Raw genomic sequence first — 27,858 nt, 5'->3', positions numbered from 1 at the left:
ATCATACATGGTTACCATAGGAAGGATTATTGAAGAAATGATTATAGTAATATTAATATAAATAATTATTATAGACATATAGTGTATAATCAATATAGATAAAGAATTAACCAACTATGATTTTTTTATTGTAACAAAATCCACTTTAAAAAAATGTTTATTTAATTTCTTTTAAAACTTTATTTTATCTACCTACGACCTACCTATATATAAAAACCACTTGAAACATCTTACTAACTAATTTACTATGTGCATTGCGCACCATAGTTTTGCTATTAAAATAATTTAGAAATGTAATTATAGTTTTTAAATCGATATTAATATATTATTAATATTTTGTAATATTTTTTTAATATTTTTTAATAATTTTTGTTTTTTTGTTCATAAGTATTAAATAATATTGAAAATTGTATTACCTAGTTTTGTTTTAAATGATTAAAAACTAAGAATTGAAGAATAAACATTAAAAGTACAATTTTGATATACCTACCGGCTACCTGTAAATTTTAAATTGTGGCAAATAATAGCCATATAGCATAGATACTATAGTTAGGTTTACATTATAATATTTCAATATTTACATTGGTAAAAAAAAACAGTTTATAGTAATTATTACATAGGTAACAACTAACAATAGTCAATCTGTCGCCTACATTCAGCTTGATTATGATTGATGAATAAAATCGAACAATTCGAACATTGCAATGAATTTAATACGTTTGATTTTTTCTATCGTTACATTCGTGTACGTAATATTAAGCATTGAACTATAAAATAGTTATATATATTATTTTATTGGTACGTAGACTAAATTTACTTAATTGAAAATTCATTTTATTTAGTATGGCATTAATTAATGAATATATCTATGAATTTCGAATATTTAGGCTATAATGTTCTTTTATTAAATTATTAAATATTTATTATTAGGAAAATCTGTAATTGCCACTGCCGCCAGTTCTTAAGCAGGCAATAATGGTCCGACTGGTCCGAGTGCCTGACTGATAACGTAAAATATTATAATATTAGTGATGAGAGGAATAGAGTATAGATAACACTATAACAGTCATACATTTTAGAAGTGGAATAAAATATCTTAGACCATAGTTTATCTTTCTTGTACCGTTATCTATTTATTTATGATATAAATTACTGAAATTTGTTGTAAATATTGTAATTAATTACCCTTACCAATTATTCTAACTGTTAAATATTGTTATTATTTTATCAATAAGTTTGATTACCATATTAGGTATATGTCATGAACACTTATAATAATAAAAAAAAATAGACTAGGTATAGTTTTAGATTATGTGATGGATAGATTAATGATTATTGTTGTCAATCGTAGTCGACGCTCATGGTATTGTTAAAACCTAGTTTAGATTAATCACTGAGTAAAAATACCTGAAAGGTCTATGCGTTTATATTAAGAGGACGCTGCAGTGCTACACCCGCATATAATGTTGTCGGGCATAGTCGTTTACTAGTCGTACCCTTCCCTTTTCGGCCGATTTATTTTTCGACCAAATTTAAAAAGACTGATTCCCTTTACGACCAAAAACAAAAATTTTTTGTAAAATTATGGCAATTATATAATTATGTAATTTTGACAAATTATTAAAAGTATAAGTTGATACTGAAAAGTACCAAGAAATTTGAATTCGATTTGAAAAACCTTCAAATTTAAATAAATTAAATAATAGGGATAATTGTAAGTGTGTGTGTAAAATTAATATCGTTTTGTAAATAATTTTGTCACGAATTGTATTTTTGTTTTGGCCGAAAAGGGAAGTGTACGATATCGGTCGAAAACGGTCTCGCCCATGTTGTCACCGTTTTACAAGTGCGTAACATGGCAAATTTTATACTCAGCAGTGAGCAGATCACGTTTAGCCCCGTTAGTTTAAAATTTACCTCTTACAAAAATTAAAGATAACATTATTATCGATGACATCTCGTAAGCTTTTTATTATATTTTAATTTTAAAGTGAGTTATGAGTATTTTAAGATATACAAACAATTTACAATTTTAAAATATACATAACTCGCTTTAAAATTAAAATATAGGTGATAAAAATCTTACGAGATGCTCTCGATAATAATGTTATTGAATTATTGAAATAATAAAAAAATTAATATTAATTTACACGGGATTCAGATACACAGTATAAAACCATTTTTTTTCAACTTTTAAGGGATTTAGAATAGTTAAACCTCTACAAAATATATGTATAACTGAAATATTACATTATTAAAAACAAATCATTATAGTCATCATACTGACATAGTATACGCAAATTTATTTTAATGATTAATGGGTTATAAATAAAAATCTAAACATCTTTTATTTTTAACAAAGTGATCTATCTATTATGGTTAATGGTTATAAACAAGTTTATTGAGTTTATTCAATATTTATTATATTATACAATATAATATAATATAGTTAATATTACTCTAAGATTATAGGTATTCTATAAAAATTCTACGAGTCTATGACCGCGAATACGTATTTATGATAAATTGATAACAAATATGAAGTTTGATAAAATATTACAATTTTATGTAAAAAAAAAGTCAAGTACTTTAATTTAAATAATTCTAAAATTCATTAATAATTACTACGTAAGTAGGTCCATATTAGGGGGGGGCGGTCGCCCGCTTCGCTTTTCCCACAGGGACGCCCTTGAATAATTACCTAATGACTACAACTGTTAATGTATAGGAGGTGATACTCGCATGTATTTGTCTTCGTCTTACAAGTGCGTAACATAGAAAACTTTACGCTCAGCAGATCACGTTTAACTCCGTTAGTTCAAAAATTAGAGTGAATTGACCTCTCATAAAATTTAAATGTAAGAATATTATTTAGACGACCTCATGGGCTTTTACTATATTTTAATTTTAAAGCGAGTTAAAAGTGTTTTAAAATTGTACATTTTTTGTACATCTTTAAATACTTATGAAAAATTGAATCACATTGTTACATAAAAAAAACATACCTATGTATTTGATAAAAAAAATACATAATAATAATTATATGTTCATCTGAGTGTAATATATTGAAAGTGTAATAAATAAAAATACACTACAATTTTAACAAAACATATTTTATATTTGTATTAAAATAACATATAATAATATATCCTATATTAAAAATATATTTTTATATAAGATATGTTCTAAATATTTGATTAGTGTATTGCTTTATTGAGAAAGAAAATTCAGTAAATTCAAATACGTGTATCCTAATTAATGTAATATATTTTTAATAGATTATTGTTAGTTGAAAAAATTAATTTACTACAGATACAGAAAAATGTAAATATGCATAGCTTTTTTAAAAAAAATTAAATTTTTTATAAAACAATTAGATAATTTATTTTCATTTCAAAATTTAAATTACATTTTATAGTATTTAAAAATCATGTATCTATTTTTTATTAATAAGAAAATTAAGAAAATTTAAATATCTATATCTTAATTCATGAAATATCATATGTTTGACAATTTACCTTCTAATTCTAATAATTTATAAATTATTAGAATTTGGAAAAATTAATTTAAAGATCAATAAAAAAAATGTAGGTAAGTAAGTTTAAAATAAAATTTGAATGAATTATAGTATTTAATACAATTCAAAATTTTAAATATGCACCTATAAAGTACAAGAATATAACATAATATGTTCCAACCTTCAACTTTAAAAAAAAAAGTTGTTCATTAAAGCGGTAAACCCCTTATGATATCTTATGTTTTTTTAGATTTTCACATGAGGACAAATCATTTTGAGATGGCTTTCTTTTAATAAAATTTTCATTTTCATCAGAATTTAGATTTGATAATTTTTTTATATTATTTGGTATTATTTGTTGTATTGGTATGTTATAATCCATTAAGTTGTTTTCATTTTTGGGAATATTTTCTACAAAATTATCACAAAAATAGTTAGTCATTTTTTGTAAAAGTTGATGGTTTTCTTGTGTAATGGATGTATTCATCATTTGATTCATATCATAATGTTGAAGGGATGTTTGTTTTGAAGTATGATTATAAACATTTTGAGCAATGTTGGAGTTATGGGCTTGTTCATCTTTGAATTTCCCAATGATATTTTCTTTACTTTTATTGTTAATATTTAATTGTTTATCTTTATTATTATCCAAAGGACTTCTATTGTTAAAAGATTGAAATGCCAACTCTGACTGAACATCATCAGATTCATTAATATTTAATGAAGTGTTGACACAACCTAGAAAATCTGAAAAATTATTTAACTCTTCTTTAACTATTATTGATCCTTTTTCATAGTCATTGTGAGAAGTTTCCAGAAAACTACTACTGTCTTTAGAAGATTTACTAATTCCCATTAAAAAATTATCATATTCTGGAACACTACCATTGATAAAATCTAAAGGAAAAGATGCAGGAACAATGTTGAATTGACCAACAGTTGATAAATCCATAAGCATATAATTTTCATCATCCAATTCATTGGTTTTGAGTTCTATGTTATTTTTAATTGTATCATTAATTGTTTTTACTTCTTTACAGAACATATTTAGATTATTTGATACATTTTCTACCGGTTTAATTTCTTTGGTGAAAATCTTACAGTTATTTGATACTTCTTCTATCGGTTTTATAGTTTTAGGATTTTTTGATTTAAAGTTAGAAGTATCTTGTATTTTTTTTGATAGCTTGGGAGAACTAGTTCTTTGTACATTTTCTTTTTCCGAGACTGGATAATATTTTTTAGCTGATACTTCTGGATTTTTAAAAATTGTTTTATCTGAACTCTTTTTTAACACTGATATATTATTTAAAGTTTTTTTTGATTTTTGTGTTAGAGTTCTACTTGGATTTAAATCTGTGCTTAAGATATTTATATCATTTTGAGATAAAAAATTATTCTTAGCTTCTATATTATCATCTCTTCTTATTGACAAACCATTTTTTTCAAAAATAACTTTTAATTTGTTTTGTGGCACAGTAGTTTTTTTAATATTATTTGTTTTCAGTTTTGGTGATTCAGGAACTTTAAAAACTGGTTCAGATTTAACTAAATCTATAGTTATTCCAGGTAATTTTTTTAACTTTAATATTATATTATTTTCTGTATCATTGACATGGTTTATACTGGTTATGGTTACTTCTTTTGAAATCTTTAAATTTGATGGAATTAATGGTTGTGGTTTCTTATAAATCACTGATTCTATTTTTCTAGAAAATAATTTTAAAAATAATTTAAATTTAACTTAATAATCAAATAAATATAAATACAATATACAATATACAAATATATAAAATGCATCAAAGTAATTAAATTGTAAGATCATCAAACAATATAGGTTTTTGAATCAAGAAAATTGAATCTATGATATAGATCTCCAATAATTTTTTATGAGCGTATGAATTTTAAAATCAGTTAAACTTGGATGTTTAATCATAAAATAGTCATTTATTATCGAACGATTTTAGTTTATTTAAATTAATTCAAAGAGTAACTTTATAATTAGATATCTTAATAACTTAAAAATATTTGAAATACACATGTACCAGAATTGTACCTATATGATTTTTTTATAAGCATTTGAGGCTCAAATTTTACCAAATCATGAAAATAAATTCACAGTAAAAAAAGTTTTAAAATGTTTAACTATAATAGATTAGATTTGAATATTTTATATATCACATCGGGTAGTGGTTATTGAAAGTTGAAACCCAATAATTTAGAAAAATATTATGCATAATATTATTTTACAGACATTGAAGTTCAAATTTTGACAAGATTAAATATTTGAACAAAGAATGGTACTGGTCTAGTAGTCTAGTTGACCCCCGACCAGAAGGCAATTCCCCCGCCACACCGGCTTAGTTGACGCCCAACACTTCCATTTCTCGTCCTTTCGATGTAATGATCAATGATCAATAATTTATTTTAAAATGTACGAATAAACACATTATACATTTATGATTATACAGAAAAATTCAGGCAATCAAAATAAAAAAAATATTAAAATACTGTCACAGGCCCGCTGAGTCTTATGGATAATATTTTCGTTTTGCAAAAAAATTATTGCCGATGAAACATCATGTACGTCACTATAAATTTGTTGGAAATTCATTATTTTATTTTGTTGTTGTTCAGATGACGACCACTGAATAACTGAGGTAAGTGCTCCATAATGTTATGTCTTATATACAGGGTGATTTTTTTATCATGAACCACTCATTATTTCAAAAAGTATCAATGTTTTTTAAAATATTTTTTTACAAAGTTTCATATTGTTAAAAAAACAACGTTTTTATGAAAAAATTATATTTTTTAATATTTTTTATCCTTATAATTTTTTAAGTTTTTTACTTTTTTGAATGGCAACCTACAGTTTTAATTTCATATTCCAAAGCAGAATATTTTTCTAAGTATTTTGATACGTAAAAATCGAATTTTGGACGAGTAGTTCATGAGTTATAAGTATTTAAAGTTTAGACAAGCGGAGTAGTGGACAAACATTTTGCGGGGTAACCCCGTACCACTCCACTCCGCCAATCTAAACTTTAAATACTTATAACTCATAAACTACTCGTCCAAAATTCGACTTTTACGTATCAAAATACTTAGAAAAATATTCTGCTTTGGAATATGAAATTAAAACTCTAGGTTGCCATTCAAAAAAGTAAAAAACTTAAAAAATTATAAGGATAAAAAATATTAAAAAATATATTTTTTTTATAAAAACGTTGTTTTTTTAACAACATGAAACATTGTAAAAAAATATTTTCAAAAACATTGATACTTTTTGAAATAATGAGTGGTTCATGATAAAAAAATCGCCCTGTATAGGGCACCCGCTATTATACATATCTTCTAACATTAATTTTACACCACGGATTTATCTAACATTATTCTTAAAATATCTAATTAGAGAATTTCACACGATTACTATATAATATTATAATATGATCTCGTATCTTTTTTATCTGCACTCTGCAGTCTATCAGTAGTAGTACATTTTATAACATTAAAAATACGAGAGATGTAAGTGGCGGGCGTCAACTAAACCTGTATGGCGTAGGAATCGCCTTCTGGACGGGCGTCAACTAGACCAGTACCCAAAGAATACTTACCAATTTTAGTTATTTTTTTGTAATTCAAAATCATTTGTGAGGTCTTGAAATTTATACTTTTAGGTTTATTGTTGAGTAATTTATATTTATTAATACATTTACGCACAGAGATTTTCAAAACATTTTTAGTATTTTTAGTATTTATACCGTAAAACGCTGAGATACCGCGCCGTATACAATAGTGCAGTATTATAGGTACTAATGTAAAATAAATTATTTTAAACACAATAGATAATATAACTATTATTATTTATTAGGTATATTAATATATTAATTTAGGTTGAAAAGCAATTTTTTTAATTTTAAAGTTACAAGGATTGTAAACTGAACATTGTAAAACACGATAGGAGTGAGCGTTTGACAATTAGATATTCGTTTTGGTTTTTTAAGAAGTTCGGAAGTTCCTATTCAAACAGTAGTTAATTATATTAGATATACTAACTACAGAAGACGTGATGGCGATACTCATACAAATAGCAAAAAACCTTGATAACAAAAAAAATATTTTTAATTTTAATATTAAGTAAGATGGTACTAAAGTGTTGTCGTACTTAGGCGACAGCATTGTGTATTACTATTGTAAATTATAAATATAAAGAAAAAGCGTCTGGGGACAAACGAAAGATGGGTAGAAACCAGCGAAACACTTGTATTATAAGACCTGTAAGTATACACATTGAGATTGCTGATTGAGTAAATAATTATTAATAATTTTACTTTCTTAAATTTAAATTTTAAATTGAGTATTTAACTTGTTATAATATTTTGTTTGATTTAATCTTATAAATTTACTTGGGAAAGTGATCATTGACGAAGGAGAATATTCTTTGTAGGTATTAAAAAGATAACCTGAGGGAAATATATATATGCATTTTTCAAATAAATATACATGTTTATTATTTAGTTCTTATTATAACCATAATAATGGTAGGTAATGTGCTTGGAACTTTAAATTATAACTCTGGAAGCCGGTTTAAATATTGTTTAATTTATGTAAATTAAATTATGATATGTAGGTACTATCTAAATACAATTTTACAGTACTTTATATCTTGATCCATTATTTTCGAAGAACATTGTGACGTTTTTGATATAGAACTTAATTTGACTCTTGAGTTTCTCACATTTTTATGTGCCTGTAAAAATAAATAATTAAATCTTTAAAATACACATTTAAAATTATATTACAATAAATGTATTGATTATGTAATAACCCCGACATCACGATGTCCCATCGCAAAATACTAATAAGTTAACATTATGTATGTTATTACTTATATTATGCCTTATAAGACATTAGTTATTATTTTATTATTGTACATGTTGCGAAATATGGCTATTTGTTTAATATATGTGGTATACTTTTCTGGGCTCTCCCCCATGGGCGTCCCCAGGGGGTGGCAAGACGAGGCACTTGCCCCCCTGGAATAATCTTATTTCCACAGCAATTGGTAAAATTCTGGTGTAATAGTGTTTTTTTAATGTTTTAATTTTAATAATAATACCTACCTAATTGTAATGTTTAAATTCATAATTGTAATAATGACGAAACATAATAATTTACTATGAATAAAATGTATAAAAAAAATTTCATTTATTTTTAAAATTAATTTTGCCCCCTCCCCTAGAAAAATGTCTGGGGACGCCCACGCCCTTCCCCAAATTGTACAAAAACAAAATATTTCTTTCATTTCCAATTTTAGATTCTGAGCGGAGCGAGGAATTTATTGATTTTATCCGAGATTTTACCATTTGTTTTTTTTTGTGTGTCTGTCATCACGTTTTGAGGCAGTAATAGTGCTTCGATTTTCGACTTCAGTACTTCGTTCAACCAGAAAGTGAATCCAGTTGGTACTTTGGGGGGGTCAAAATTAATAAATTCTTAATACTTTTCTAAATAATTGGGATAAACAAACTAAAAATTAAGAAAAAACGGGAGTTTTTACGCACAATCAATTTTGACAAACTCGATTTTGGTTTTTGATATAACTTTAAAACAAATTACCGTAGATACATGCAATTTTCATCGAATGTTTATATAAGTTTATTCTATCCACCATGTAATTTTCAAAACATTTCGATTTAAGTTGAACTATTTTTAAGCAAATGCAATTTTCGATCATGAATAGTTTTTTTTTTAAATTAATTTGTTGGGTAGAAAATATTGAAAATTTAATACAAGGCTCTTAACATATTTTTACAATAGCAGTTGAAAAATAAAATAAATACACAGTCCCAATTTTTTTCATCGCGACATCCACGACTTACCCGCTTTTTTAAAATTTAGGTAGGTAATACCGTTGATAATGAACATACTACACTAAAATACTAATATAGCATTTTTTTTATCAATGATACATTATTACAAATAGATTATAAGTATATACCAAAAATTGTATTATTATATAGGTACTTAATATAGATAACAATATAAGACTTTAAATCATATAAAGATCATAAAGTGGTAAAATAATACAATATTCTCATGCTGGGTCACATGATGTATTAATTTAATGGAACAGTCGTGCAGGGCAACTAAATAATATCTAAGGCAGGATGGTGTCATACTTACAGGAATTCGTGGCGGATTTTGCATAATATCGAAACATTTGAAACGTGCAATACATTTTTTTTGCCCACACGGCAGAGCCGCGTTTAATGTGGGTAATTGCACAGGGGTGGCAACATAGCTTAACGCCGTACTTCCGCACGAAATTTCCGCTCTATACAATACAAATAGTGGGTCTGTGGGTAGGGTATATACACATTTATTTTCTAATCGCCACCAGACCCGTAGAATTATTATATTAACTTATTTACGCCATCAGTAATTCAAAGTATTCATGACATGATTATTTAATATTTTCCCACATCAAAAATACATGTCGGATACCACGTTAGAAGAACGTTCGGACTTCCGAGTTTTGACTCCGAGCACAAGGCTTAGTTGTAATTCTTAGATTGTATATTTTAGTTGTATACTTATGTTTTTATTTCTAAAGTACAAATACAACCTATTTCTATAAAAAATGTAATGATTTAACGTAAAAAAAATATGAAGGGAATGTAAGTACGTATTAGTATTATTATTATTTTTTTTATTAATGAGATTTAACTAAATTATCATTAGTAAACCTTGTTCATATAAATAGTGAATAAAAAAAAAACACTATTATTATCTAAGGTATTAGCATTGATTAAATGTACATTATACATAAGATAGCCCACAACTATACAAATAATGTAATAGTCGTAATTAATATGTCGTATGTCGATGTCAATATCTAAGAAATAATTAAAATTATAAAAATGCAGTGAAGAATGCATAGGTGAGGGTAATGTTAGTGATCACGGCCTGCATTTATCCAGGTACCTCATAGACCTTATACTTAGTATAAGGTCTATGAGGTACCTGCAGTTTTGGAATTTTGATAATAGAAATAAACTGTGATAAAGAAACGTCGAACAATACCTATATTTTAATCTCGTATTATATATTTAAATGGTTATTGACTAGTAAGATTCATAATAATCTTAATACCTTAATAATATTATAAAATATCAAACAAGACTGCTTCTGCATTCTGTCCAGCCAAAGTTTGAGGAAATGACAGATTAATAATAAAAACATTAATTTGACTTTGACTTCGTAATTTATAAAAAAATTGGTTGTAATTTTTGTTATCAACAATTCATTTTTAACTATAGGGCCTGGAATTAAATGTATACATGTTATTTCCGTCTTACAGACGTACAACAAATTTTCGTTCACTAGTTTCAATTGGGTGCCGTCCAGTGGCGTTTCTAAGTATTAAAATGTTTCTTAAGCATTTTAAGCACAGGGGTGCACCTAATTTTTCGGGCCCCTTATAAAATTTCAGTTGCTACTTGTTGATTAGGCCGATTATTAGTGGCTCAAGGGCCCTATTTATAAACACAGCTAAAGGCACCTGGTGCAAAGCACCTCCTGCACCCCCTCTAAGCTCGCCATTGATGCTGTCACTTTTGATACTAGAGTATGAATTGACAATTGACCTATTATCAAACTTTAAAATAATAACATCCTTTTAACTAATATTTTAATTGTTAAGTGAGTTATGAGCATTTTAAAATATAAATACTTAAACTATTCATAACTTATTTAAAAATTAAATTATCGTAAAAAACCGACGATGATGTTACCTAAAAGTTTGGTAATAGGTCTCTAATATCAAAACTGACAACGCCCTATTGAAACTAATATTTCCGAACAAAAATTTGGTATAATCGTACATGTGCAAGACAGAGACAACACAATATTATGCAAGCAGTGTTGAATCCAGGTATATACTTCTGGGGGGGGGGGGTGAATGACCCCCCTGACAAATACAACTTTCTGACTTTCAACAAAATGTACCTATTTATTAAATGCACAATACTAATTTAAAAATAAATAATTAATAGGTTTCTAATTTATTTTGTAATTTTTTTCAATATTTATAATTTCTGAATTGTAATAAATTATAATAATACAATTTATATAATATGTGACGACCTTAAATTAACCTTAGATAGATTTAAAAATTTAAAAATTAATAATTTGTTTTATAACTTTTTAAATATTTATAATTTCTGAATTGCAATAAATAATTATAGTAGGTAATACGATTTATAATGTGTGACAACCTTAGATTGATTTAAAAATTTAAAAAAAATTTGTTTTGTAGTTTTATATAAATTTGAAATGTCTAAATTATAAATTGTAATAAGAATACACTACCTATTAATATATATAATTCACAATACTAAAATGACGTACCAATGAAAAAAAAGTGAGCTCCCCCCCACAAAAATTGTCTGGACTCAACACTATATGCAAGTAGGTGTGATGTCATCTTGAGAGTTCAAATAATTAATGCTCTTATTATTAACGTTTTATTTTTACAACTAAAAATGTGATTAATGCATATTTTAATATTTAATGAAGTTAATAGGTATTTTTTATTTTTAATACTTATGCAAAAAAAAAAAATTAAAAATCATCAGCAATGGTTCTAGCCGTTCTTAGTAATATAGGTACAGCGATGATAACAATATTAACCTATTGCTGTATTATCATTCTAAAAATCTAAACACAATTTAAAAAAAAATAAGATTATGTTGATTTCTATAATCAACTATTTTGTGAATCTTAATAATTATAAAGTTTAAATAGAGTTTAAATCATTTTTAACTATTAAAGGTGGCTTAAGCCAACATTTTTAATCAACAAATTACTGTAAAAAATCAAGTAAATATTGTCTGTCATTTTAATAATGAACATTCTTAAAGTATGAGTTTCATGTAAAAAAAAAAATTAACTAGGTAAATAAAATCATTCAATTTGAGGCTAATATAATATAATTTATTAATGTGTTGAATATTTAATCAACGGTATTGGGTGCATAAAAAAAATGGTTGTCTATATTATACTTACAGGCAACGGTATCTTCGATTGTTTCTGATCATTTGCATATCGCCCGACTTTAGCGTGCAGTTGTTTTTCGTTATCGTTGGGCATATTTATATTTTATACAATTAATCGTAGTTAATTGAACGAAAAAGACAAAAACCACCAGAAGACGTTTTTAAGGAGCGAGACGACGACAGAAAGAGAAACCTCGAAAATTGAGGTGACGAGACATAAAATTGAAGAGCTTATTGGAGCTTGGACCATAGTCCACGGAGTATAGACCATTGTCTACCATGTTGCGGGTGACCAATAGCATATTCGCATTCCGAAAGTTTTACAGGGTCCTTGGTGAGGAACGTTCTGAAAATAAACAGTCACCGGTAGAACCTGCAAACATCGATGAAATATGAACATTATCATATTATTATCATTATTTTTGTGATTTGTAATTATTTCTTTTCGTATATTCTCCGAATAATCTGAACGAGATGACCACCAATTCCATTTCCGTGTATTTCAACCATTACCAAGTACTAATAGTATAATAGTATAAATATATTCTAGGAACATTGATAATAATAGTACATAAACCATAAGGGAAATAATTTCCGAGCTAAAAAAATTCTTGTTGCTTGTGGAAAATAATTCCATTTAGTTTTAATGATAATACATGTTAAAACTTAGTTTCTGCATTTAGTGGTAGGCATACAAATTAGTTATTTAAATAAAACATCAGCGGGAAACAATGTCCCACTCCTACGAATTTTTTTTCTGTAGTATTTAAAAAAATAATATTTTTCTTAAATATTAATTGCAGTAAAATAAAAGATTTTGGAGATCTATATTATGTCGTACATTGGAGATAAACGTAATGTAATATTAACGGCGGATACAATGGAGTCGAAGGATAATTCGATAACAACCATTGAATCTAAATAGGTACTATATACTAATGATTACGACAAATTAATTATATAATGACATACCAACTAAATAAGGGCATTATATTTTAATTTATAAAGTAGGTACCTAATAAAGTAATAATATTAATTCATCTCGTTTCACTGTATTACACGGCGATGGGTATGCTCACACAGCGTACCGACGACCAATGTGAACTGCCTATGTAACAGCCGTGTATCCGTAGCGTAAAACAATCAACTAAATAATTTAATAATATACTACCTATAAATTATAATACAATAGTATGTTAAGATCACTTAATAATCATTGGAAGATGCTCAAGCAGCGTGACGATTAGATTTTTGTTTAGAATAAATTTATTATTTTCTAGTACCAAATACCAATAAGTTGACGAGAATACTATACATTTTAAATGGGAAGGGGACACAGACACAGGGATGTATTTAAGTATATTTTAGAATCAATGCTACATTTATTTTGTCATAAACATAGATTTTTTTAATAGTAATTTGTGATTTCATATTTTATTACTTTATTATATAGTGCTCCTCTTTAACCATTTCTAAACACGTCACTGAACTATCCATCTAGTATAATATATCATCATACACCGGAGACGATGTTCAATGTTCAAAACTTTAATGATAAAAAAAAAAAAGATAAATAATTATTTATATATAATGTATACTGTACTTTAAACAGCACCGCAGTGGCCTAAATTTATGAGTGGAAGATACAGGACCCCACCCAAAGACTGAAAACTATAAAATATATTGCATGTTCTAAAAATAATAAAATTGCAAACCTTCTATATCACATTCCATTCACATTTCACTGATACCTATACTTAACTATGTTGTCAATCGAAGATGCACATTGCAAATGCCTATAATAACTATTAGTAATAATATATTTTTTTTAGTTTTTATTATCGTCTATATATCATAATTATTCGTATAGGTCAGAGGTATTCGTTTATTTTCACGATTTCATGTTTCGTCTATAGTTTAAAATCGCATAAGCAGTGGCGTCATTTGGGGGGGGGGCTACTTAGGCATTTGTCCCAGTCAACCATTTACTTTTACCTTAAGTCGGCATATTTAAAAATTATGAGAAGTCATATTTTTATCTTTTTAGGTGGCCATTCATGGTATTGATATTTTTTTTATAAATAAACAAATTTATAATTGTTTTATCAACTATATAATTACGTTTACTACCATACCGCATTATTGCACTAAGGTTGCACTGGTACAAGACTTGTACACTTAGTGTAGATGAAACATAAAATTTATACTTATCACTGATGTATTATAATGATAATAAAATATTTAATGGGTATTGAGATATTTATCATTGCGCTGGGTGCAAAAAACTAACGTAGTGCATTGATGTGAAACATGAAAAAGTCCACTCAGTCTCAGTCAGTGTTGGGATTAGATAAGTACTTTTTTATCTAGATAAAGATAAAGATAAATACATTATTATCTAGATAACAAGAAAGATAAATTTAATTTTTTTAACACATTGAAATCCAAAACATTTTAAAAGTACACCTTTGATACTACTTAGTACTTCAATATTATATAAACATCGGCTATATGAGTAAATTAATGTTAGCAGTAGACATTATTATTAATAAATAACTAAGGTATAACTGAAAAAAACATTTTTTAAATAAAGTATCAAAATCAAGAAAAAACTACACATTTTACACGATTCGTAATAATGTAATGTAGGTATATTTGACCACAGTGTCCGGGCCCCTAATGAAAATATCAATAATAAAAAATAATACCTGTATAATAAATAACATTATTATGAACATTTTTTTTTTTTTTTTTTACTGAGATGACTCGTCAATTCAAATTTAAAGTATTGGCTAGTAAAATACAAATAAATTGACAATCAAAATGTGTATTATATTTTTTTCTATAGGGATGAATTTATCTAGATAAATTTATCTAGATGAATGATTTTTTTATCTTAGATAATTATTTAGATATAATTCAAATATTTACCTAGATAAGATAAAAGATAACTAAATAATTATCTAGATAAGTCTCAACACTGGTCTCAGTGCACATTAATCTTGCTGATGGAACATAAAAATATGGACTGGTGCAGTCAGTGCTGTATGATGGAAAACGCTATAATTAACCACGGTTTGCAGAGATAGTAATATCATCTATCTATATCTATTTCATCTATTCTATGGCAATATCTTAAATCATGCTAGTTACTGATCAGTTGTCGTGTTCAAATGGGGCAGTTGGTACTTGGTGCTCACATCACATTTAGATTTTAGACATTAGACAGTAGTACACTGCAAAATACGTAAGTGGTAAGTGTGGTACTAAGTTCTACACTTACAACAACATTTACTGACAAACATGTCAAACACGAATTATTATAATTTTAGAACCGTAAAGACAAGCAATAAATACATTAACATACTCAAATCAGAGTAATATCTTACAGGGCGGCCTATTCACTAAATATAACATACAAAATAAATAATAAAAAGGTTCCACATTATTTTTCATTCCTATATTTACTCCTATATTTATTTTATATAATATAATTTTGTATTAAAATAAAAAAAGTTGAGCGTATAATACTATTCATAAATCACAAACATTTGTCAAGAGTATTTAACTCAAAATTTATATTCGGAAGGACTGAGAGTAGGTTAGGTACTGTTAGTACCTAATTATATTTTAGTTGGCTTAACACAACCAGTAATAATTATCATATTACTTTTTAACGTTAATATAACTTTAATATTTTTACAAAAAACGATTTCAGTTATTTTGCTTTTATTCAAAAAATTATATTCGTTAATCGTGATGGCTTAAAACTTTTTGCTTTTACGTATATTATTATTAATATCATGTACAATTATATTTAAAAAATGTTTATATATGATGTTCTATAATATACATGGTATACGTGATATTAACTTGTAAGTTAATTATAATAATAAATAATAATGTTTTATAATTTTATTTTGCTATTAAGCCTTTCATAACTTTTACCAAAAATGTAATCATTATTTTATATCATTTTTAATTTGGTGTCTTATAGTCCATCAAACTTTGACGTGATCTTCCTACCATTTTTTTTCCATTTGATTTAATATCAAATACTAGTATTAATACATTTCCCTCCATTGTGGCCCGCGCCAAATATAATAAATATAGGTATATGTTCAGTCCATTCCAATATTTTTAATTTTCAAAACCTATTTAAGTCCACGTGTATTTTTATTACAAAAATCGAAAGTAATCAATTTAGTAAATGGGCTATAAGAAAAAAAAAACTATTGATAAGTAAATAAAAGTATAATAGAAAACCATAGATATAATACGTATATTACGTATTTAGTCTAAATTTTAAATCACCAAACTAAATACAAATCATTTAAATTTTCATAAAATGTGTCTGAAGTTCGTATTCAAGGTTAATATGTCAGTATGATACATATTGTGTAGGTACAGCTTTTATGTTTTACTATTTTAAATGTCAAAAGTGAATTATTTATTTAGACTCGGTCACTCTGGTAATATATTATAATAGATAATAATGTAAATTGTATATCTTAATATATAGTTATTACTTATCAGTTATCAGTTATCACTTATAAGGTTTTAGTCAAACAATATCTTAATATAATATTATAAATATTATTCAGTAGTCATAGCAGGTCAAATAAGGAATAATATGGTGTGCGAATTTTAGCATATTATTAGCGTATTTAGTATTATAATTGATTATAAATACTATTAGTATAGTATACAATTACTTATAGTAATATAGTGAATAAAATCAATGTTATTATACAATATACGAGTACATTAGGTATGTGGAATACAGACATGGGCCATACACATAATAATTATATTAATAAATTCATCGTTTGACATCAGTAACTGTTATCTAAATAACTTTTTAATAGTAGTTGACATGTCAAACACTGCAGTGTTGATACTTTCTAGTTTCTATACCTAATATACGATTTAGGTCATTTGGGATAAAACCATTAGAGAAACTTATATAAAATATTATAAATGGTATAGTATCTATTATGAATGAATATTTCATTTTAAATTGACTTGCATGGCTAAATAATTTGTTGAAAATAAGTACAAAATGAGTTATTACAAGCTTGAAATAATGATTTTTTAAACATACATTTTTTTTTTGTATTATCGAAAAAATAAAAACGATGTTGCACACTAAATTATTACTAATATTATATTATTAAATGTTCATCGATAATCTCTGTAATTATTTTTAATTTAAACATTATAATAGTATAAAATACTAAAATATGTACATTACCTACTGATTACGCATATCAATATAATCACACCGGCATAAATGCATAATACTTAGTCTCCGTCTTAGTCGTCTTACAAGTTACAAGTACGTGAAGTACATCCATATAGACATGTACTACGTATCAAATTTTCGTCCAGTCGTTCTTATTTAGTTTAGTTAGAATAAAAATACCGAGTAACAGTGAATTTATCTATTAAACTTAAAGTAAAAAAAAATGTGATTTGATGGATATGTTTTATCGATATTTCAATTTTTAAGCGAATCATTATAAATTATAAATTATAATATACAACAATAAGCACTTATAACACCCATAAAAATATCAAAAACCATATACAATTGACAATTTTGTTACCTGTAAGCTTCATTTTATTAGATGAATTGAAATTTCACTTTAATATTAAAAATTATAAAGCTAAATTATAGAATTTCGTCCCAAGTATGGACGTATGAAAATGCGCATTTTAAGTAGTTATCATACATAATATTATATAGGCATATTGCCATACAGGTTTTGCAGGTGGCTTCTATTGGCTATTATTTCCTTATACCTGCATAATACGATTATACATATTTCCCGCTTATATGTAATAGACAATCGTCAATTCTCTGTATATAGTATATTGTATGCGTGCTTAATATATCATGTTGCCCACCTACTTTTGGGTCCAAACACAAGTCATAACCTCATAACCAAAACTGACTAACGAGATAGCTGGGATTCAAATTAGTCAAATATATAATGTATTGCGTTGCAGGTTGTATAATGTATTAATATTATACATTTACACACACGCATATATACTTACTGCATTAGTAAACTGTTTACATAGAAGAGGCCTTTATATAGGTGTGTTTAGAAAATGTCGAAAATGCACATACCGAGTTAATAATTAGATTTATTTTTTAAGGACTTATAATTATAATGTTATTGAGCATTAAAAGTTATAATACATTATCTATGATTATCACTAATGTCGATGTGCGCAGTATAGTGTTATAAATTATAATTGTAAAATTGCTATAAATCATGTTATATTATTATTATGATATTACGTTTCGTGTTAAACGAAATAATGAATTACACGCCTGTGGCCTTTAATAATGGATTGGATTTATCAAGAACACGATCAATTTGTTAAAAACGACTCATCGTGCGCGCGCAAAACGAATTACGACAAATTGAACAAATACATTAAAATATAAAAATAATTAAAACGCGTGTTGGCGCCTTGGCCGGTGGTGATGCCGTCGCGTGGGAGAGCGCCAGAACGGCGCGACTGCAACAACTGTGGACGGTGGGATCGAGTGGCCGCCGACACAAGACCGGCCACCTGCGCGACACATTTTTTAGTTTTTTTTTCTCGTCGTTGCCAGTCAATTGGCGTCACGTTTGCGTTGGTTGCTCTACTGTAGTACTGTCTACTCTTCGAGAGTGGACGATGTACGGGCGGTGGCGTTGGCGGTGACTAGTGGTACAAATGAGCAACGGCCAACAAGTAAACGACAACGTACGCGCGTCGATTGAGTATTGCACCGGCCACCGATTGTACATTTTAAGTATTTTACTATTTTAGTTATTACTATATTCTAACACTATTATGTATACACGCGTGCGCGATAGCGTCGTTCCGCGAGTCGCAACACGTAATTATTAATCACATTTCACGCGCGCACAGGCGGAGCGTTGTTTATTCATTACACTCCTCGCGCCACAGTGCCACACCGGACACACAGTTGGCGATCAGCAGAGAATACCCGAACGCGGAACGACTAGGTTTACGTTTCGCACGCGTACGACTGTTCGGGAATATAATATATATTATATATAATTGAGTAATACGCACGCACCACCGTATTACCGTAAAACCGTGATTTTTTAACAGTTAGTATATATTTAAAATTTAAATATATGTATCATATATAACACTGTTATCGCCAGTGTATATATATTATATAAATGTGTGTGTATATGAAATAATACCATCGTATAATATTATTTATAAACGCGCTCGCGTCAACCGACGACGTTGTCGCCAGCTGCATTGCGTGCGCGCGCCAACGCCGCCAACTGAGTTGGAACGACGTCGACGTCGACCGCCGCCGTCGATATCACCGCAACCACACACGACCAAGCGGCGATAGCCACCGCCGCCAGTGCATTCAGCATTGCCGTCCGCCGCAGTCGTAAAATGCCATTGCGCCTGTTCGGTCGGCGTCGTCGCGAATCCTATCGGGTCATCAACAGCACCGGCACGTTGTAGTGCCAGCCAGCGGTAAAATGGCGGCGCCATCGTCGACGACGACCACCGCCACTACCAGCAGCAATCCCACAGCCACGGATAACGCTCCTTTAACGGCAACCGCCGCTTCTTCAGCTGCCGCGCCGGCTTCTGTCGTCTGGCCGAACACCCGAGACAGTTACGAACTCCGCGAAGTCATTGGTAATCTCACTCGTATTCTTATCACACAATATTCTCGTTCAGCTGTTGATGGTGTCCGATCGCAATAGTGCAATACCGAACACATGCGATTTCTGACGCGTTGGTGGCTCGTCATCTACCGAATGGCGAATCTTGTGTTCGCCCGAACGCCACCCTTCGAAGACCCGCTGTACGCCACTGTGCATCACCTGGCCTGCTCCCCACTCGCCGACACCGGTCGTGCTCGTCATATAATTTCGTTTTAAATGATTTTTTAGGTTATATCGTAACGATTTCTAAAATAAATGAATGATTATTATTATTGTTTTGCTTTTTATTATCCCGGCAAACGGGTTCGAGACTATGATCGCACCGAAATCGGCATCCAAACGGTCGTTTTCATTTTGCCGCACGATTTCTACAGATGTTTCCATGTCGTCTGCCCATTCTGCTCCGTCAACCCGAACCCGCTTCACTACTCTGTTACCCTCCCACCACACTGTCGATTTACTTCCACATCTCTCAGTTATTGTACTTTCGTACTTATCTCACTGACGATCAAATTATTGTCACTAGTTGAGTTGAATACAACCAAGTGATATCATTGTCTATCGATTATCAGCAACCACAATTATTCATTCTTTAGATTTAGAGTTTCAACTTGTCCGGTGAAATATAAGGTTTTTCCACTTGGTCAATACTCAACATGTCCTGTTGAATTGTGACGATATTTCACAAATTTAATAATCCCAAAATTGGTTTATTGTTATAAATTAATTAGGTAATAAGTTAAAATTTAATATAATAAAGGGATACAAAAAATGTATAAAACAATAACTATATTGTTTTAACTAAAACATAACTTAACTAACAACTAAATCTCCAATATTATAAATCCTAAATACATACCTACCTGATATACACCTATATATAATGTGTAAAGTATTACCATATAGGCTATATTTACCTGTGTCATGATTAGTCTCTTATTATCTTTGGGGGCATTTACAAAAGTATTATTTACTATGATATTAGTTACAATTTTGTTACATGAGTAAATAACATAAAGAAATATTTTATGTAGATAACATTTAATGATGTATACCTTAGCTTAGAAATATTCTTATTTAAAAAAAAATAAAAAATAAATAATATATCCAGATATAAATCACCAAACTTTAGGTTATAGAAAACAAAATTAAGTTGTGTACCTATATTGTGCATAATTACTCTTGTCAATAAAGACTAGAGTTAGGTATGTGTTATAAATATTCAAGTACCTAGCTATAAGAATATTTAATGAATTCGAGTTTTAATATTATGAAAGTAAATAATGAATCATTTATGCCATCATATTAATTTAATATTTTAGTATATATTGTTGAACATTGAGTAAACATTTTATACAAATATATATATATATATATATATATAGTTATATAATAACCTGTACTACAGTGGTACTTTTTGCTATAGATTAACCATGTAAAACAATATAAATCATATAAATTAGTACTTTTGATTAATGAAATTGAATCTATATGTTTTTCTTTAATTTAAAAATAAAAATATGAACCAGTGCTGATTAAATTTGTATAATAGTAGTTAAATATAAATTAAAAAATTGATGCTTAACAAAGTAGATTTAGTATAGTAATATAGAACATTTTGTTGGGAATTGTAAGTAGTTTCAGTTTAATCAGTATTTTTATATTTATTATATTATGGTATTCTATATTTTAGTTCACAATAATCTATTAAATTTATGATTTAACCAAAAGTCTATTTAATATGCATCTAAATAAATAGTATGCCAATTAAAATAAATTTACATTTTTGAAATAGTTATGTATAATATACTTCGTGCAAATCTATTAATTAAATATATCTTGTAGGCATATAAGCATAATTATCAATATAATTTACTGTAAATTAAAATTAAATATAATTGAAATCCCTATTCTTTCATATATAGTGTTTTGTTATTAGTTTTTAAATATAGGTATATAATAAATTACAATAAAAACTTTCAACATTTTTACAGATAAGTGTTCAAGACTAATATTTAAAACATTGCTTAAGTATATACTAGCCATATGATACTAATTAATAATGTTTTTAACTGTTATATAGTATGTATTTAATAGTTATTTAACTCATGAACTTTTAGATAATTTTACAATATTAATTTTTGTTGTACAAATTCTTCAAAATGTATAGGTACATTAAATTATTTTCTTTGACCAACTTTATTAAAAATTATACAAATTTGTTACATTAATATTATACAATTTTGTAATTTTTATTAAGGTAAATGTTTAAGTACTTATTTTCTGCTATGAATATATTTAATTAACAATACAAATTAATTAAACTTATTTGTTTTGATTGTATGAATTATACTAACTAATAACTGTTATATTTTAGGTGTTGGTGCTACAGCTACTGTTCATTGTGCTTATTGTAAGCCTCGTCAAGAAAAATGTGCCATCAAGAAAATAAATTTAGAAAAATGGAATACCAGCATGGACGAATTAACAGTAATCATTAATATTTTAATCTATAGTTAATAATCATTATAATTTGTTTTTCATACTTTGTAGAAAGAAATACAAGCTATGTCATGGTGTCAGCATGAAAATGTTGTAACGTATCATACTAGTTTTGTAGTTGGTGATGAATTGTGGTTAGTATTACGTTTGCTAGAAGGGGGATCATTACTCGACATACTAAAACATAAAATGCGTACAAGTGATTGTCGACACGGTGTTCTTGATGAAGCTACTATTGCAACTGTTTTAAGAGAAGTCTTGAAGGGCTTGGAATATTTCCATTCTAATAGTCAAATTCATAGGTACTCTTTCATAGTCGGCTTTATATATTTAAAGAATTTATAATAACTTTTTATTTTTATATTTATAGAGATATAAAGGCTGGAAATATTCTTCTGGGAGAAGATGGAACAGTTCAAATAGCCGATTTTGGAGTGAGTGCATGGTTAACTACTGGGTATGACACTAATCGTCAAAAGGTTCGTCACACATTTGTTGGCACACCTTGCTGGATGGCTCCGGAAGTCATGGAACAGGTACACACGGTAAAGCAAAACATTTAACTAAAATTAATGCAATCGGTAAACACCGAACGCTAAGCTCGAAACTCTAAACCGTCCGAAAAAAAATACATTAGGACCACGGATATGACTTCAAAGCAGATATTTGGTCATTGGGAATTACAGCCATTGAGTTAGCTACTGGAACAGCTCCATATCACAAGTATCCACCAATGAAGGTTCTTATGTTGACACTTCAAAATGATCCACCTACATTAGATACTGGTGCTGATCAAAAAGATCAATACAAAGCTTATGGTAAAACTTTTCGAAAACTTATTACTGATTGTTTGCAAAAAGATCCTACCAAAAGGTAATTACATTTTTCTTTTGCTAGATACATTTTCAGTAATTTTTTGTATTTTTGTTATATAGGCCTACAGCTACAGAACTTCTCAAACATCCAATTTTTAAGAAAGCCAAAGATAAAAAATACCTTCAATCAACTTTAATTGCTATTGGTCCTAGTTTAGAAACTAGAGTACAAAAGGTAGATTTTTATACTTAAACAGAAATATTGTTTTATATATTTTTGTATTTGTACTTTAATTGAAAATATTGTTTTTAAAGTTCTAAATATATAATCATCTATTTGTGATAGGCATCAAAAAGACAACCTGGCACATCTGGCAGATTACATAGAACAATTACTGGAGAATGGACATGGTCATCTGAAGAAGAATGTGATGGACAGTCATCAGATGATGAAGTAAAAAATTTATGAGATTATTAATGTTGTGGTATAAAAACTTTACAACTTTTTTGCACTATTATTTTAGTGTCAAGAAAAACCGTTAAACAAATTAGTTGAGGCCCCTCAATCATCTGATAGTGAACACGAAAGTGGTGATGAACACTTGAATCTTGTTCTACGTATGAGGTTTGTTTTGTTTTTCATCATATTATAACATTATAACTTCATGCAAGATATTTTTAATGCAATTCTTGATATTTCATTAGAAAAAAATGTAGATCAAAATTTATAATATGTACTAATAATTAATTAAATAATTGTTACAGTTGTACCTATTAAAAGTTCTAAAAATAAAATTATTCAAATATAAGTGGAAAGTAATGACATTTTTAAAACCTTTTATAACTTATTGTCCTAAATCAATTTAAACAGAGTTTAATTCATATTTATTTTGGGTTTAGATCATATTAACTACCTTAAGCAAAGAATATACATAAATAAGTAATACAAATATTGGTCTAAGTGCCAAAACCTTTACGGCTATACCTATTTAATATTTAAATAAACAGAGCTATAAAATTTAATATTTATACCAAATTTAAAAAATACATACTGTTAGATATTAACATTTATTAATTATACATATATATTTTTAGAAACTCTAATCGTGAACTTAATGATATTCGATTTGAGTTCTTATTGGGAAATGACACTCCCGATGGTATTTCCACTGAACTAGTGGGAGCAGGATTGGTAGACGGCAAAGATGCTGATGTAATAGCTATGAATCTACGTGTGTTGATAGGTAATCAAACTCGCGATAGACCAGTAACTTTTGCTCTTGTAAGTATGCATTTTATATTTAACTGTGGCATGGAATTGTAATCCAATTTTATCACTTAGGTATCAGGCTGCAACAGTGATGAAACACCAGATGAGAAAATGTTAGTCGGTTATGCCCAGCTGTCTTATGCAGATTGAAATCATAGTTACCTAATGATTTACATTTATCTGTTATGCCACTAAAAAATTTAACTCTGTATATCTTAATTACAATTTTGTATGTATATATTTATATATATATATAAACATACATATTTTAAATTATATATTTATTTATTTTTGTACATAGTATCTTAGTTCAGATTTTGAATAAAGATATATATGCTTTAGCAACAACATGCTTGTGTTTAGTGAACTGTGTTTTAGTGTAACATATTTTTTTTATAGTCGTTACTTAATTCCGAATAAATTTGTTTCAATATTATGCTGTTTATTATTATTTTTACTATTATAATAATCATTTTTCTTAAAATAAACTTCTAAATAGGCGTTAATCGGAAATAGCCACCATTTAAATTCAATAATTGTTTTTGATATTAATATATGACCATTATAAATATTACTCGGTTAAATGGCAGTACAAATCATAATAAATTTGATTTTAATGAAATATTTTTTAAATTTAAATTAATAATACTTTTTTTGTGAAATACAATTTTGTTAATTACAGCAGTCTTTATAAATTTTTAAAACTGTTACGGTATATATTATGTTCATATTGTTGAAAAATTCAAAAACATTATGCCTGGTAGAAGATCACCTATTAACTAGGTGAAGTTCATTGTCTAGTTTTGGTTTGTACTTTAATAATTTGGCATATTCATGCAGCAGTGTTTCCCAATACCATGTTATATCTTTCATTCTTAAATGAGTTCTGATAAATCTATAACCTCGTTCTGAAATTTCTTTGGCTAGATCATCATGCTCTTTGAAAAATACTAAAATATTTCTGAAACATAAGAAGATAGATTAATTTTTTTTTTTTTAATTGTAATTTAAATTGTAATTAACATTTAGCAAAATTACTTAATATCATTTTCGGATGCATTTGGACTTATTGGTACATAATGATACCAAGGTTTCATAAATTGATAGAAAAACTCCTTCCACTCTTCTCCTACATGAAAAACAAGACTTTTACATAGGAACAGATGTTTGAAACGGAAACTAGCTGCTACACCTCGAAAATTAAACAAGTATTTATATTGACAATGGTCTTCTAATGATATTTCATCTGCTGGTGGAGCAAAAAGTGTATCCTATAAATATTAAATGTTATTAATAACAATATATTATAATCAATGCAATCAATTCATTATTAATTATTGTCATCATTGGGGTATTAGATAGATACACTAATTACTGTATGTACCTTATTAGATTTCCAGGCTTGATTTTTTGTATATGCTGCATCGACTAGTTCTGGTTCATTTCTTGATAAAACTATGAGCGAATCACGCTGTTCATTAGTTCTAGAACCTCGAAAAAACCCTTTAGACATTTTTTGTTTCCATGGCCATTGTTCAGATTTTTTCAAAATAGATTTTCTCAGAGAATCCCATCGGCCAAGTCCTGATGGATGCAGTTTAATTGCTGGCCCTCCACTCCAAAAAGACCAAGCAGGATACATTATATCAGCATAATCATCTGTCTAGGAAACAGATTGATCAATTTATATAATTAATTGACTAAGTAATTATAAAACTAACAATCAAATAGTAGAAAACTAGTACTCTCACCTTGCTAAAAGAAAATACTGGTTTAGGATCACCATAATGTTTTATTATTTGGGGCCAATCTCGTGTATTTAAAATGAACTCAACATCTGGAGTATTTAATTGAATTTTGGTTAAAAAATGTTCAATACCTTCACAGCGGGCTGGAAACATACACTTAGTTTCTCTGTATAAGTCATGATTAAAAATCATATAACGAGTTCCTCTAAAATAAAAATTAAAATAACAATTGAGAATAAAAGTTGTAATAAAACATTACTTGTCTGCTGCTGCAGTTATCATTTCATGGGTAATACCATCTTTAAATGGCTCTAGATCTTTCAAAATGTTTGGAAAAAAACATGTTCCATTCTTTGTTTCACAAGGAGTGTATTCTTTTTTAGCTTTGTTAATTTTGCTAATAATTTGGTTGGATACTGAATAAATGCACAAGAATAGCAATTGAATAATAAATTAATGGCTATTTAAAAAGTAAACATTTATTTTTAAGCAAATATAAATAATTCTTAAAATCAAATTCATACTTACATTTGTCATACATTGTTTTGGAATGGCCATGATCATGTTGGCATACAATAACATTGAATAAATAAAATAAAACAATGTACACTGTGTACATAATTTGAATAATTTATATTCATTTAAATAGAAACGAGAAATTCTATGAAGTATTTTATTTTTCATTCGTGGTGTATCCTTATATGGATAATTTTTCAACTTTCAAGTCCTATTTATAAAAAGTATTGTATTACTAAGGTCATTAAAACATTTTAGATGCGTTAAAAACTATAATAAATTATATATTATATGTTTATTAAATTACCAGTAGACTTACATATTAAATTTTACCTCATAAAACAAGACAAATTTTTAATTTGAATTGTATAATGAATGAAAAATAAAAATTTTCAGAAACCATTAAATATTAAATATAGTACTAAACTAAAAATTCCAAAGAAAAAAATATCGTTATTATCAAATTGTTATCAGTTGGACGTAATATTTAAGGTTATATTTACAGTTTGTATAGTTGAACTGTTGCATAAATTGTGGTAGTGTTGTACATTTAATTCCGATTTCTGAAATTCTGTACGTCTGAACTGTCGTGACTCGTGAACAACCAAATCAACCGATTCCCGACTCCAAAAGTCCAAAGTCCATAATCCAACTCCGATATAATGTAGATAAGTAGTATGTACACTGCACTGATCAGTATT

General features: G+C 27.7%; 3 protein-coding genes across 9 annotated transcripts; 1 reads left to right on the top strand and 2 right to left on the bottom strand.

The window, feature by feature from the left end:
• Positions 1 to 3,491: 3,491 nt before the first annotated feature.
• Positions 3,492 to 19,396, bottom strand: LOC149057797 (uncharacterized). 4 transcript variants are annotated; one of them, XM_089222575.1, is made up of 4 exons: positions 18,189 to 19,396; positions 12,590 to 12,952; positions 8,179 to 8,270; positions 3,493 to 5,226 (listed from the first exon to the last, which is right to left on the bottom strand). In XM_089222575.1, exons 2-4 carry the CDS (start codon positions 12,671 to 12,673, stop codon positions 3,744 to 3,746), a joined length of 1,659 nt encoding a protein of 552 aa, XP_089078701.1. In that variant the 5' UTR covers positions 12,674 to 12,952; positions 18,189 to 19,396; the 3' UTR covers positions 3,493 to 3,743. The 4 variants fall into 4 exon arrangements, with proteins under 4 accessions (XP_089078705.1, XP_089078701.1, XP_089078702.1 ...); XM_089222576.1 differs by having other exon boundaries at positions 18,643 to 19,396; XM_089222577.1 differs by having other exon boundaries at positions 12,590 to 12,925; positions 18,643 to 18,659.
• A 531-nt stretch (positions 19,397 to 19,927) lies between these two features.
• On the top strand, positions 19,928 to 25,329 carry fray (oxidative stress responsive kinase frayed). 3 transcript variants are annotated; one of them, XM_015517088.2, is made up of 10 exons: positions 19,928 to 20,277; positions 22,684 to 22,796; positions 22,860 to 23,110; positions 23,179 to 23,344; positions 23,446 to 23,681; positions 23,744 to 23,858; positions 23,970 to 24,077; positions 24,148 to 24,248; positions 24,719 to 24,905; positions 24,966 to 25,329. In XM_015517088.2, exons 1-10 carry the CDS (start codon positions 20,115 to 20,117, stop codon positions 25,041 to 25,043), a joined length of 1,518 nt encoding a protein of 505 aa, XP_015372574.2. In that variant the 5' UTR covers positions 19,928 to 20,114; the 3' UTR covers positions 25,044 to 25,329. The 3 variants fall into 3 exon arrangements, with proteins under 3 accessions (XP_015372574.2, XP_089078706.1, XP_015372573.2); XM_015517087.2 differs by having other exon boundaries at positions 19,968 to 20,277; positions 23,179 to 23,353; XM_089222580.1 differs by lacking the exons at positions 24,719 to 24,905; positions 24,966 to 25,329 and adding an exon at positions 24,389 to 24,416 and having other exon boundaries at positions 23,179 to 23,353.
• A 148-nt stretch (positions 25,330 to 25,477) lies between these two features.
• Positions 25,478 to 27,801, bottom strand: LOC107167867 (O-glucosyltransferase rumi homolog). 2 transcript variants are annotated; one of them, XM_089222581.1, is made up of 7 exons: positions 27,661 to 27,801; positions 27,170 to 27,368; positions 26,901 to 27,057; positions 26,645 to 26,846; positions 26,278 to 26,556; positions 25,932 to 26,164; positions 25,478 to 25,854 (listed from the first exon to the last, which is right to left on the bottom strand). In XM_089222581.1, the coding sequence occupies exons 2-7, from the start codon at positions 27,258 to 27,260 to the stop codon at positions 25,662 to 25,664; spliced, it is 1,155 nt and encodes a 384-aa protein (XP_089078707.1). In that variant the 5' UTR covers positions 27,261 to 27,368; positions 27,661 to 27,801; the 3' UTR covers positions 25,478 to 25,661. The 2 variants fall into 2 exon arrangements, with proteins under 2 accessions (XP_089078707.1, XP_015372560.1); XM_015517074.2 differs by lacking the exon at positions 27,661 to 27,801 and adding an exon at positions 27,477 to 27,605.
• Between the last annotated feature and the right edge of the window lie 57 nt (positions 27,802 to 27,858).

Source organism: Diuraphis noxia, unplaced genomic scaffold, assembly GCF_037042655.1.
Source record: "Diuraphis noxia isolate RWA-SAM2 unplaced genomic scaffold, SU_Dnox_SAM2 contig0003, whole genome shotgun sequence".
In the NCBI taxonomy this organism is placed as follows: Eukaryota; Metazoa; Arthropoda; class Insecta; order Hemiptera; family Aphididae; genus Diuraphis; species Diuraphis noxia.
This window is presented reverse-complemented; position numbering and strand designations above follow the sequence as displayed.